The sequence below is a fragment of the Oncorhynchus mykiss genome, chromosome 10 (genome assembly GCF_013265735.2).
Source record: "Oncorhynchus mykiss isolate Arlee chromosome 10, USDA_OmykA_1.1, whole genome shotgun sequence".
NCBI classification, from domain to species: Eukaryota; Metazoa; Chordata; class Actinopteri; order Salmoniformes; family Salmonidae; genus Oncorhynchus; species Oncorhynchus mykiss.
Window position 1 is genome coordinate 62,759,000 of NC_048574.1, and position 13,821 is coordinate 62,772,820.

General features: G+C 42.1%; 3 protein-coding genes across 5 annotated transcripts in view; all 3 read left to right on the forward strand.

The window, feature by feature from the left end:
• The window catches only part of LOC110534616 (oocyte zinc finger protein XlCOF7.1-like), a 1,104,347-nt gene that overhangs the window by 360,312 nt on the left and 730,214 nt on the right, over positions 1 to 13,821 (forward strand). The window lies entirely within an intron of this gene.
• Positions 1 to 13,821, forward strand: part of LOC110534619 — a 36,157-nt gene that overhangs the window by 19,416 nt on the left and 2,920 nt on the right. The window contains 2 exon segments of the mRNA XM_021619537.2: positions 3,031 to 3,142; positions 3,398 to 4,006. Of these exon segments, the coding sequence (XP_021475212.2) occupies positions 3,031 to 3,142; positions 3,398 to 4,006 (721 nt within the window).
• Positions 13,049 to 13,821, forward strand: part of LOC110534662 (zinc finger protein 528-like) — a 68,675-nt gene continuing 67,902 nt past the window's right edge. The window contains exon 1 of the mRNA XM_036934504.1: positions 13,049 to 13,471. The gene's annotated coding sequence lies outside the window, so the exon portion shown is untranslated. The remainder of the gene's footprint in view (positions 13,472 to 13,821) is intronic.

Here is a 13,821-nt window from a genome sequence, read left to right on the forward strand (position 1 = left end):
CAGAGGTGCCTTTTGGCAAACTCTGAGCGGGCTGTCATGTGCTTTTTACTGAGGAGTGGCTTCCGTCTGGCCACTCTACCATAAAGGCCCACAGACATTTCCTTCGACCTCATGGTTTGGTTTTTGTTCTGACATGCACTGTCAACTGTGGGACCTTATATATAGACAGGTGTGTGCCTTTCCAAATCATGTCCAATCAATTAAATTCACCACAGGTGGACTCCATTCAAGTTGTAGAAACATCTCAATGACGATCAATGGAAAAAGGATGCGCCTGAGCTCAATTTCGAGTCTCATAGCAAAGTTTCTGAATAGTTATGTAAATAATGTATTTCTGTTTTTTATGTTTAATAAATTTGCCAAAAAAATCAAAAAAACTTTTTTTTCCACTTTGTCATTATTAGGTATTGTGTGTAGATTGATGAGGAAAAATGTAATTCAATCAATTCAAGGATGTAACAAAATGTGGAAAAAGTCAAGGGGTCTGAATACTTTCCAAATGCACTCTAGATCGGCCTACATAGGTTGGCACATGTTGTATGGAAAAATCCTGATGGTATACACAGTTGTTTTGTGAGAAGGTGTTAAAGTTCACAGTTTTCTGAAAAGTACCAGTGGCTTGCCTTGTGCCCAAAGTGAGAGGAGGTCCGCTGGAACCATGGCCCAGTGAGACGGGCCATGTAGATGGAAACAGAAAACTCTGATATGGAAATGCACCATTTGTCTCTTGGGACATTCATTGGGACCTCTCTATTCATCAAACAGAGGCTTTCACAGCTTTCCATATCTGAGGACAGAAAACATCACAAAGACACAGGCTTCATTATACTAAAATTAGACATTACTGAATATTATGTTGCTATTATCTCTCTGTCCTCATAGTTTTAGTCTAGGGACTGGAACTGGAGAATCTTTTCATAATGTCCTCGCCACAAAATTACCTGCCCTGTCCGGTAGTCTACACTCTCCCTTTACTGACAGCTGGAGCTGCAATTTCACCCTCGTCCATGGCTGTTATCTACAAATTCATTTGGAGACGTGTGTTTTTAATTTACAATGATTACATCCATATTTCCAGCTAATAGAAAGCTAGCTAGCTGATTACATTTAATTCCCTTAACTAAACAGTCTGTAAAGCAGTGGTCACCAAGGCATTCTCCAAGGCATTCCATGTGGATCACCAAACATTTCTGTAAAAAATACAACGATAAAGCCTTGCGTGCATATTTTTTCAAATTGGTTTCGCGCTGTTGGTAGTAGTTGCACTTTATTCAGCAGCCCTTGTGCCAGAAAGGCAAAGTGTTCCCATTTTGAACCATTACATGCGTCTGAATTAAAACAAGTGCACCTATAGGCTTACCGAGGGCCAATCAGATATCTCAGATCAGCGTGTTTGCACAGTTTCTTCGAGCCATAGACTGTAAAAAGAAACGTTGAACGCACAGCAAAGTTGATACTGTGAGGTTTTCAAAACGTTTAAAACCACGACTACAGACCCAATGAATACAGAAAATAGCTGCTGTTTTTATGAGTAAGTTCATGTTTAAGTTATTCAGCGCTGTTATTAACACTTGCTACAACTAGCACTGCAGCTGCATTGAATGAGTAGAGCAAAGTGTTCCGATGAGCTAGTGTTGTTATTATTAGTGGATGGTCTTTTTTTTATATGAAGGAGCATTTCATTTTCTCTGGTCATACGGGTAACAACATCAATTGGTGCATGTGGCAGAAATAATGAGTTTTTCCATCAACTGGAAGACTGTGTCCCCTTTTCTCAGTGGGGGGGACGGTGAATTAGGTGAGAGGTAACCTCACCACTGCTCCCTCCCCTCAGACTGACCATCACACGCAGGCCATCAGTCCAGTAAAAACAATTATGCTCACTCAGTTGTGCCTCACAAGTAATACAACAAATGATCTATTACAGTGTGATCATATACCTAAAATGGTCTGAGAAGAACAACATTGGCAGGGCAATTTAATAAAGCATAGTCAATATGCATTGATCATGTGTTGGGCCTATAGCCTATTGCACAAACCTCATTGCTACAGTACTGTTTTTAATTGGTTAATGTTGTGGTAGATCTTGGCTTGCATTTAGACTCCGAATGTGATCTTACCTCAAAAAAGGTTGGTGACCATTTATGTAAAGTGGTGTAAAGTCGGCTAACTAGATAGCAGCTCAGTTGAGTTAGCCTACAAAGTCGCCTACTAGTAGTACTGTAATAATATATATATATATAATTTTTTTTACATTTTCATAACGTATTTACTTACTTGAATAGGTTCTCCCACTGCCTCTGTTTTTTTTTGGGTCCTTACAAAAACAAAATAATGGGCAATCCCATTATAGCCATGTGGACGACTGGGCAAAAAGTGTGTGTGTCACCAGAGCGGTTTAGAATGTGTTGTGATGTTTGACTTTACCAGCGTAATCCACTTTCAGTTTCAATAAATATCAATCACAAGTCTGTCGGCCACACTTGATAACTTGAAAACCAGCGCTTGAAACCAGCATACGCAACAACTCTCTACAAAATGTGTCCTACTTGTCAGGAGAATGTTCAATCACAATGATAATAACAGTCAATCAATAGCTTTGACCAATCCCCGAGGTTTGTAAGTCCATGGGTTTAATAATAATTAGTCAAAGACTCATGCTTATGCAAAAGGTTAGTATAGTTTATTCACGAGAACGTTCTAAAGTCAAGAACACAAAAACATTTTATAGCTGCGCACATACTTCCACACAAACAGTAGGTATTCTATGCACATACTGTATTACTACCCAGCCGACAGAGATTAGGGAGACCATGAGAAGCACTCCCTGTCCTCCCCCAAGATTAGGGAGACTGTGAGAAGCACTCCCTGTCCTCCCCCAACCATTTAAGTGTCAACTAATAAAATCAACTAACATGTTTGCATAATACTCATAGCAATCCCTCATTGTCCAACCAGAAGATGCTTCATAGCAGGGTTCTCATATCAGATGTCTTGATTCAATATCCTCTCACTCTGTATCTCTTACAGTCAGTAGACATGGAGGATGGGAAGCCTGATCTGTTGATAGTCAAAGAGGAGACAATAGAAGATGGACCAGATAGCATTGATCTGCTGAGTGGACTAAAGATGGGGGAGCAAGGTAAGAGAGAAATACATAAAACCTACATACAGTAATAGATCTTCAATGGGAATAGTGATGCGCCTGGCTATTTTTTTTTTTTTTTTTTTTTTTTTTTCCTCATTCATAAAATGAAATCAATACAACTTATGTTTACATACAAAAACACACGTTAAAATGTATGAACTTGACATGGTAATTAACACACAAAAAAATTCACATGTAGAGTTTTCTCTGCCATGTTTGTAAAGTCTATTTTGTAACCTCTTCCTGTAGGTGATTGGCTGGAGGCAAACAGAGGAGACTGGGCGGTCATCTTGGATTCCCAGACCCAGACTGGTGCAGCCAAGGGCCCAGGGGACGACATCACTGAGCAGGCCAGGACCAGAGGTGACATAGTGGAGGTCAGTGGATGGGCCAGCGTCCTCAACTCTGGACTGGGGAACAACACTGTTAACCACAACCAGAAACAGACTGACAAACACAAAACAACAACCGAACTTAGTCTCCATGACAACAGACTAGCTGAGACCAGGGTGAGGTGTAGATTTAGTCTGCTGGGACAGGGAGGTGTCCGTACGCAATGAAAGAGAACAGATACAGACTGGGCTAGAAATGTGCCGTCCTGCTTCTATAGTTGTGATTCAGAGAGACTGAAGGCGCCTCAGGTTAACCCCCTAACAGGTGCTGCCTTCAGCCTGCCTTCTATAGGATCTATCAACTGGAACATGGACCCTGCGACAACACAGACACTCCCTGGTCTTTGTCCTCCTCACACTCCCCTAATGTTAAACCAGACCTCAGACAAAGCCAGTGCCTCAACACTAAATGGCTACACAAGCCCATTGACAAATGACAGTAGTAGTAACGCCATCAGTAGATCTAGTGGCAAAGAGAAGCGCTTCCTGTGTTCGTTCTGTGGGAAAGTTCCGTTTGCCCAACAGGTGGAGATCCACCAGAGGATGCACATGGGAGAAATAGTTTGACTGCCATCTTTACCGGGCCAGTTTCTCCCATTTGTCCAGCCTGAAGAGGCACCAGAGAGTCCACACGGGGGGAGAAATCCTACAGCTGCTCCCAGTGTGAGAAGAGGTTCTCCAACCAGCACCATCTGAAGATACACCTGAAAGTCCACACAGGGAGAAAGGCTGTTCACCTGTACACACTACTGGGAAGAATTTCTCAGAGAGGAGCTACCTCACCATAGACCAGCAAAAAATGCACACGGCCCATGAATAGTAATAATAATAATATATTTATTTACAGTTGAAGTCAGAAGTTTACATACACCTTAGCCAAATACATTTAAACTCAGTTTTTCACAATTCCTGACATTTAATCCTAGTAAAAATGTCCTGTCTTAGGGCAGTTAGGATCACCACTTTATTTTAAAAATGTGAAATGTCAGAATAATAGTGGAGAGAATGATTGATTTCAGCTTTTAGTATTTGGTAGGATTGCCTTTAAATTGTTTAACTTGGATCAAACATCTCGGGTAGCCTTCCACAAGCTTCCCACAATAAGTTGGGTGAATTTTGGCCCATTCCTCCTGACAGAGCTGGTGTAACTGAGTCAGGTTTGTAGGCCTCCTTGCTCGCACACGCTTTTTCAGTTCAGCCCACACATTTTCTATGGGATTTACGTCAGGGCTTTGTGATGGCCACTCCAATACCTTGACTTTGTTGTCCTTAAGCCATTTTGCCACAACTTTGGAAGTATGCTTGGGGTCATTGTCCATTTGTAAGACCCATTTGTGACCAAGCTTTAACTTCCGGACTGATGTCTTGAGATGTTGCTTCAATATATCCACATAATTTTCATTCACATAATTTTCATTTTGGGGCGCCAGGGTAGCCTACTGGTTAGAGCGTTGGACTAGTAACCGAAAGTTTGCAAGTTCATATCCCCGAGCTGACAAGGTATAAATCTGTCGTTCTGCCCCTACACAGGCAGTTAACCCACTCTTCCTAGGCCGTCATTGAAAATAAGAATTTGTTCTTAACTGACTTGCCTAGTTAAATAAAGGTGAAATAAAAAAATTCTTTATGATGCCATATATTTTGTGAATTGCACCAGTCCCCCCTGCAGCAAAGCACCCCCACAACATGATGCTGCCATCTCCGTGCTTCACGGTTGGGATGGTGTTCTTCGACTTGCAAGCATGCCCCTTTTTCCTCCAAATATAACTATGGTCATTATGGCAAAACAGTTCTATTTTTGTTTCATCAGACCAGAGGACATTTCTCCAAAAAGTATGATCTTTGTCCCCATGTGCAGTTGCAAATCGTAGTCTGGCTTTTTTATGGCGGTTTTGGAGCAGTGGCTTCTTCCTTGCTGAGCGGCCTTTCAGGTTTTATCGATATAGGTCTCGTTTTACTGTGGATATAGATAATTTTGTGCCTGTTTACTCCAGCATCTTCACAAGGTACTTTGCTGTTGTTCTGGGATTGATTCGCACCTTTCTCACCATGTACGTTCATCTCTAGGAGACAGAACACATCTCCTTCCTGAGCGGTATGAAGGCTGCGTGGTCCCATGGTGTTTATACTTGCGTACTATTGTTTGTACAGATGAACGTGGTACCTTCAGCCATTTGGAAATTGCTCCCAAGGATGAACTAGACTGTTTAAAGGCACAGTCAACTTAGTGTATGTCAACTTCTGAACCACTGGAATTGTGATACAGTGAATGATAGGGGAAATAATATGTCTGTAAACAATTTTTGGAAAAATTACTTGTGTCATGCACAAAGTAGATGTCCTAACCGACTTGCCAAAACTATATATAGCTAGATGTAGCTAGATGATGATGCAGTTCAGTAAAGGTGTAGCTTGATTGGAGGCAGCGTCGATGGTACAGCCAGGGAGGGAGACACATCATCAGACAGGCCCGAAGCTTTATCAGGCACATCTGTCTCTGCAGTTCACAGCTCCCCTTCCTCCTCTGTAGGTAGGCTGGAACATCCACCACCAAATGTGTAGCACCCATCTGGGTGATGCATCAGCAGCAGTAAGTGCCTGGAGGCCACCACACCTGGGCAGTAATCAGCAACAGTCTCCTACTAGACGAGCCTCTGTCATCCTCTCACACCACAATCCACATCTTTCTACGTAGTACTTGTTTGTTTTGTAGTTAATTATGTTGATTTTGGATGTATTGTATGATTGGACAGAGTAGATGATATGGTGATGGATGGTGTCTGTAAAAATGCTTCACTGATGAAAAGTGACAACCTTGACCTGTTGTTTGATGGTAGTGTTTTAAAATAAGGAAATTATATTGCCTTAATTTGTGTAGTGAAGATGTGTGTAATGTGTGTAATACCTTTTCCAAAGTATTCTAACATGAATTTTATCAGAGCGAGGGTACTAGATTTACAGAAAATGGAAAGTGTTACCATAGTGAGAAAAGTTATTCTAGTCACAGGTATTGTTTTGTGCAATAAAAGTAGGGGAAAATGGGCCATTTTTTACAATCAGCGTCAAGGGAAATATAGTATTCTTTCTTTTTTTGAATTTTACCCCTTTTTCTCCCCAATTTCGTAGTATTGTGTAGTAGGTACTATCTTGTCTCATCGCTCATCGCTACAACTCCCGTACGGGCTCGGGAGAGACGAAGGTTGAAAGTCATGCGTCCTCCGATACACAACCAACCAAGCCGCTGCGCACATCCAACCCGGAAGCCAGCCGCACCAATGCGCCGGAGGAAACACCGTGCACCTGGCCACCTTGGCTAGCGTACACTGCGCCCAGCCCGCCACAGGAGTCGCTGGTGCGCGATGAGACAAGGACACCCCTACCGACCAAGCCCTCCCTAACCCGGGCGACGCTAGGCCAATTGTGCGTCGCCCCACGGACCTCCCGGTCGCGGCCGGTTACGACAGAGCCTGGGCGCGAACCCAGGACTCTGATGGCACAGCTGGCGCTGCAGTACAGCGCCCTTAACCACTGCGCCACCCGGGAGGCCCATATAGTATTCTTTCTAACAAAAATATCGACATATATTTCAAGATGTTCTGTATCCCTGGAAATAATCAGAATTCATGTAAACATTATAGTTTTGAAAACATAGCTTGTCCAAAAAAGAAAGTGGTCTCTTGGCACAACTTCGCTCAGGTATGTGGTAAGTTGAGCATTGGGACAGGGTAAGTTGAACTGCCTTGGGGTAAGCGGGTGATAGTTTCCTGTGATGGTGGTGGTCGTCAAAGTTCTAAATAATGGAATGGGGTTGGTATATTGTATATCTTAAATGTATACAGTACATCTGTCTGTTCGATATCACTTACCCTTCCATTTCTTGACCAGTTGTCTTGGACAGGGATGTTGTTTCGGTGTGCCAGTTTGTAGGCATGTTCTCTGCATTTGAGCCTACTACGCCCATGAAACCGGTCCGCAAGTTTCTTGATATGTTTAGCAAGCTCAGACTCCGTGTCATCAGATAAGACAGTGGTGCCTCTGCTACTCTATCATAGCCTCTCTTTCACACAGGTCCATGTTTGTTGTTATTTTTTTTGTCAATGTACCTCTTCGGTGTCATTCAGTCTATTTGTTCATCTCTTGCTGCCGATCCAATGGACTTATTCCCTTCTCTCACGTCCTTGGGGTTTAGACCCCTGCTTGTTTTCCGTTTGTATAGACAGGGCATGATGATGTCTGCTCTGTAACAATAAAAACCCATCTTGAGTTTATATGCATTACACATTGCAAAAATACTGTGCATAAAACTGACTAAATGTAATCATCATTTGTATGGGGTATGGTGGCCATTGGCTCAACTTACCCCATGGTCATTGGCTCAATTTACCCCAAGGCCATTGGCTCAACTTACCCCAAGGCATACATTTTGACTATATTAGCCCAAATAGCTCCAAGGATGCACTTTCATGCCATGTTTAGGGCCTCATGTTGAAGATTATAGAGACCCCAAATGATGTATAAAACAATCTACTTTGGTTTAGATACAAGCGTCATGAAAACTACAACAATAAATGAATTTGACTTTTTGAAAATCTTTTTTTTTTTTTTTGCTAACTTGCTTACCACTTTTTCAATGTGGTGTCTTCCTTCACAGACTCCATGAAATAATGGTTAGTGCTATCCGGAATCCTTTGGACTTCCCTACCCTAAACCCTAACCATTTCAAATTTCAACTTCAATTGGGTAACGTCAGATTTGGGACTTCCAAGGGATATCAGAGAGCATGGACCATGAAATGATGACCTCTTCCTAAATATTTGGTCACATGATTCATTTTGTGTATGGTTTCATAGAAACAAACACTCTCCCCTACTTCAGTTCTTTATGTAAGTGTATGACCATTTGAAACCATGTTGAAATTAAATACAAAATGTACTCTGTTCTGACTGACAAAACAAAATATAAATTCTGGGACTGTGTTTCCTTTATCTCAGTCAAACCAAAACATTATACTTCATTCTTGAATCAACACACATGGCCATATTTTATAATAAACTCCAATGGCTCCATATTGTTAGGTACTTGAATCACTGTGTTAGAGATGGGCTTGACTGTGGTAAACATTTTATAATGTCATGTTTCTGTGTGTACAGGAAATAATTTCTTATTTAAACCTTTAAGCTTTTCTGTTGTATTTGTGTTTGCAGTCTGCAGTCCATGAGGACCTGCTGATATCCGGTGTTGCTTGCGGGAGAGACTGGACCTCTGAAGTGGCTGATCACAAACCCTGGCCCCGGATCAGAACCCTGGATCAGGAGCTGTCGCTCTTCCTTCCTGAGTCGGAACCGGGACCCAACCACGAGGGACAGAGACTCCACCACCACACAGAACACAACCAGTGGACAGGTGGACTGAACAACCTCAGTCCTGGTGGTCATCAGAGAGACAGAGGCTCCAGTCAGGGATCCAGTCTGCAGCCCAGACCCTTCTCTTCACAGTCTCAGTGCAGGGATGGAGCAGGGCCTGGGGCTGATAAAGATAGACCCTCCTGTTCCTATGATACAAACACCACAGTATCCATGATGAACAGAGCAGGTCTTCCTGGGCTTCAGCCTTCACAGAGAGTGGTGGGAGACCCCCCTGGTGGTAGTCTATCAGCAGGTCTGTCTTCTCCTTCAGGGTCTTGTCTAATGCCTGGTGACTGGGTTCATAGAAAGCCTGGACCTGGGTCTAGCTTTCCTCAGTTACCTCATGGTTACCCCACCAATACAGACAGGTTCAGGATGGGCATTTACCACAAGAAGGACCTAGCCTATAGCACAGCACATAATCCCAACAACACCCAAACAATGGCTCAAGGAGGGAGCTCAAAGACTAACCACCTGAGAGTGGTGGCTCCTGCTTCTACCTCCTCTGGTGTCATTGGGTCACAACGTGGGAGACCGAGCATTAGGACGGACGATGACAAGCCGTACACCTGCCCCACGTGTGGGAAGCGCTTTGCTAAAGCAAACTATGTGAAGGAGCACCAGACTGTTCACACCAAGGAGAGGCCCTTCAAGTGCAAACTATGTTACAAGAGCTTCTCCTTCCTGAGTAACCTCATCAGACATAGGAGTGTCCACAACGGGGAGAAATCATAGCAGTGTGGCTTGAGATGCACACAGGGAACCATTATTTAGCTGACATTTTTGAAAATACAGAAAAATCTATGAATATTTTTCATGATTGGTATACACCCACACCATTTTTTATTATTTTTTTTATTTAATTGAACCTTTATTTAACTTGGCAAGTCAGTTAAGAACAAATTCTTATTTACAATGAAGGCCTACACCGGCCAAACCCGGATGACGCTGGACCAATTGTCCCTATGGGACTCCCAATCACGGCCGTTTGTGATTTGTGTCTGTTGTTAGGGTATGCCCACACCATTCCAACAAAGAAAAGCTACTTTTTAATGAATCACTCATATTGTAATTATATGTCAATGATCAGCTAGGGGAAATCTGATTTTCAATATTGTGACGCCATTTTTATAATTGAATAAAGAATATATACGACAAATTTTCCATGAACATGTTTCTGTGCCAATGCACCACACAACCAATAAACAAAGCATACCTATTTCAGGCACTAAAATATCATGGATTGCGTTTTCAACACCACAATAAATAGACTATGTCAATCTCGACAAACAGAAAATTCATCCCTCCCTACCTTGTAGGCTTAGCCAGTATCGAAGGCTTGGCTTGACAATCTCTGAATCTCATTAAACTTTTTGGTGTTTTGTAACCAATGTCTCTTTCCATTAATCAATTGGCCACTGCACAGTTTGGATTGATCAATTTTATTTGTCAGTTAAAAAAATACAAATGATTTTTAAAGTGACCAGGATTGCACAATAAAGTCTGGCCCTATTTCCATTGTGGTCGCTATTTTCTACATAAATACTTCCACTACATGACCAAAAGTATGTGCACTGCAGTCAGCATGCCAATTGTATGCTCCCTCAACACTTTAGACATCTGTGGCATTGTGTTGTGTGACAAACTGGACATTTTAGAGTGGCCTTTTATTGTCCCCAGCATAAGGTAATGATCATGATGTTTAATCAGCTTCTTGATATACCACACCTGCATGGATTATCTTGGCAAAGGAGTAATGCTCAATAAACAAATTTGTGCAAAAAATCTGAGAGAAATAAACTTTTTGTGCATATGGAACTTTTATTTCAGCTCATGAAACCAACACTTTACATGTTGTGTTTATATATTTGTTCTATATATATATATATACAGTGCCTTGCGAAAGTATTCGGCCCCCTTGAACTTTGCGACCTTTTGCCACATTTCAGGCTTCAAACATAAAGATATAAAACTGTATTTTTTTGTGAAGAATCAACAACAAGTGGGACACAATCGTGAAGTGGAACGACATTTATTGGATATTTCAAACTTTTTTAACAAATCAAAAACTGAAAAATTGGGCGTGCAAAATTATTCAGCCCCTTTACTTTCAGTGCAGCAAACTCTCTCCAGAAGTTCAGTGAGGATCTCTGAATGATCCAATGTTGACCTAAATGACTAATGATGATAAATACAATCCACCTGTGTGTAATCAAGTCTCCGTATAAATGCACCTGCACTGTGATAGTCTCAGAGGTCCGTCAAAAGCGCAGAGAGCATCATGAAGAACAAGGAACACACCAGGCAGGTCCAAGATACTGTTGTGAAGAAGTTTAAAGCCGGATTTGGATACAAAAAGATTTCCCAAGCTTTAAACATCCCAAGGAGCACTGTGCAAGCGATAATATTGAAATGGAAGGAGTATCAGACCACTGCAAATCTACCAAGACCTGGCCGTCCCTCTAAACTTTCAGCTCATACAAGGAGAAGACTGATCAGAGATGCAGCCAAGAGGCCCATGATCACTCTGGATGAACTGCAGAGATCTACAGCTGAGGTGGGAGACTCTGTCCATAGGACAACAATCAGTCGTATATTGCACAAATCTGGCCTTTATGGAAGAGTGGCAAGAAGAAAGCCATTTCTTAAAGATATCCATAAAAAGTGTCGTTTAAAGTTTGCCACAAGCCACCTGGGAGACACACCAAACATGTGGAAGAAGGTGCTCTGGTCAGATGAAACCAAAATTGAACTTTTTGGCAACAATGCAAAACATTATGTTTGGCGTAAAAGCAACACAGCTGAACACACCATCCCCACTGTCAAACATGGTGGTGGCAGCATCATGGTTTGGGCCTGCTTTTCTTCAGCAGGGACAGGGAAGATGGTTAAAATTGATAGGAAGATGGATGGAGCCAAATACAGGACCATTCTGGAAGAAAAACTGATGGAGTCTGCAAAAGACCTGAGACTGGGATGGAGATTTGTCTTCCAACAAGACAATGATCCAAAACATAAAGCAAAATCTACAATGGAATGGTTCAAAAATAAACATATCCAGGTGTTAGAATGGTGTACCTGTGGATATATTTCAAGGCCTACCTTCAAACTCAGTGCCTCTTTGCTTGACATTATGAGAAATTCAAAAGAAACCAGCAGACCTCAACAAGTCTGGTTCATCCTTGGGAGCAATTTCCAAATGCCTGAAGGTACCACGTTCATCTGCACAAACAATAGTACGAAAGTATATACACCATGGGACCACGCAGCCGCTTAGGAAGGAGACGCGTTCTGTCTCCTAGAGATGAACGTACTTTGGTGCGAAAAGTGCAAATCAATCCCAGAACAGCAGCAAAGGACCTTGTGAAGATCCTGGAGGAAACAGGTACAAAAGTATCTATATCCACAGTAAAATGTGTCCTATATCGACATAACCTGAAAGGCCGCTCAGCAAGGAAGAAGCCACTGTTCCAAAACCGCCATAAAAAAGCCAGACTATGGTTTGCAACTGCACATGGGGACAAAGATTGTACTTTTTGGAGAAATGTCCTCTGGTCTGATGACACAAAAATAGAACTGTTTGGCAGTAATGACCATTATGTTTGGAGGAAAAGGGGGAGGCTTGCAAGCTGAAGAATACCATCCCAACCGTGAAGCACGGGGGTGGCAGCATCATGTTGTGGGGGTGCTTCCCTCAGCTATTCATGTACATCCTTATTTATCTGCCATAGAGGAGATTGTGAGACTTCCCTATGACGTTGTTATCCAATTTAACTCATGTACCAGTATAGGGAAAATACGATCAGAAGAGTAAATGTAAACCAGGGGGGAAAACGCACTACCCTTCCCTGTGCCCCCCCCCCCAAAAAAAAAACACAACCCTCCCCTATTTTGGACCACCCCTCCCTCCAGTAAATGTCGATCTGGCCCTTACTTTAAAGGTAAACTTTTGGCAAAAAACACCAAAATAACGTCTTTAAACTGTCTAACTAATCAATGCACCATAACACCAGGTCATCTAATGCTTAAACAAAAAAAAAATGGATGAATAAGATGTTTGGAAATAAACAGATTCTGAATAACGGGAGGGACACGTCCCCCTCATCCCCCGTGGCAATTTCGCCTATTCTGCGCAGAGTACTGGCTTGAGCAGTACTCTGTATTTTGAATGACTGAGGCTTACTGTTTTGTTTTGTATTTCTTTTTTTCGTGGTTGAGATTGGTATACACCCACACGATTTTTAAAATGTGTTTAACATAACCTTTATTTAACTAGGCAAGTCAGTTTGAAAGATTTGTAGATTTTTTTTTCCAATTTTTCCCCCAATCCAGTAGTAGGCGGCAATACACCTTTTTTGTCTGGATGTAGTCCACCCTAAAACGCCACCAAATAAGAATTAAACGGAAGTAAATAATGACCAAGACAAATATACACGTTAGCGTTTTTATTGTTGTTATTTAGACGTTTATTAACATCCTGGAACTCAAAATATGACTACCTTCACAGCATCACATACTTACCCCAGGTAGTGTTTAATTCGCTTTGGAGACAGAACTTGGTTGATAGATGTTTGTTATCTAGTTAACGTTAACTCTTCGCTAGCTAGCTGCTAACAATGGCTAATTTTAACGGTGTCGTTTTTCACACTCAAATAGCCTCCATTATGGAGGTTCTAGCGAATGCAGCCGTGGCAGAGATCTGTAAACTCGTAGACGACGACTATGCAGTATTTCGTTTGGAAATTTCTCAAAGCCAAAAACAAAACAGGGCGTTGCGGAGGAAACTACAGCTTCTGGAACGGGAGCGCGTCCTCGCCAGTCGTCCCAGTAGTGGCAAGATCATCGATCGATACAGAGGAATGGCAAGAGGTACAAT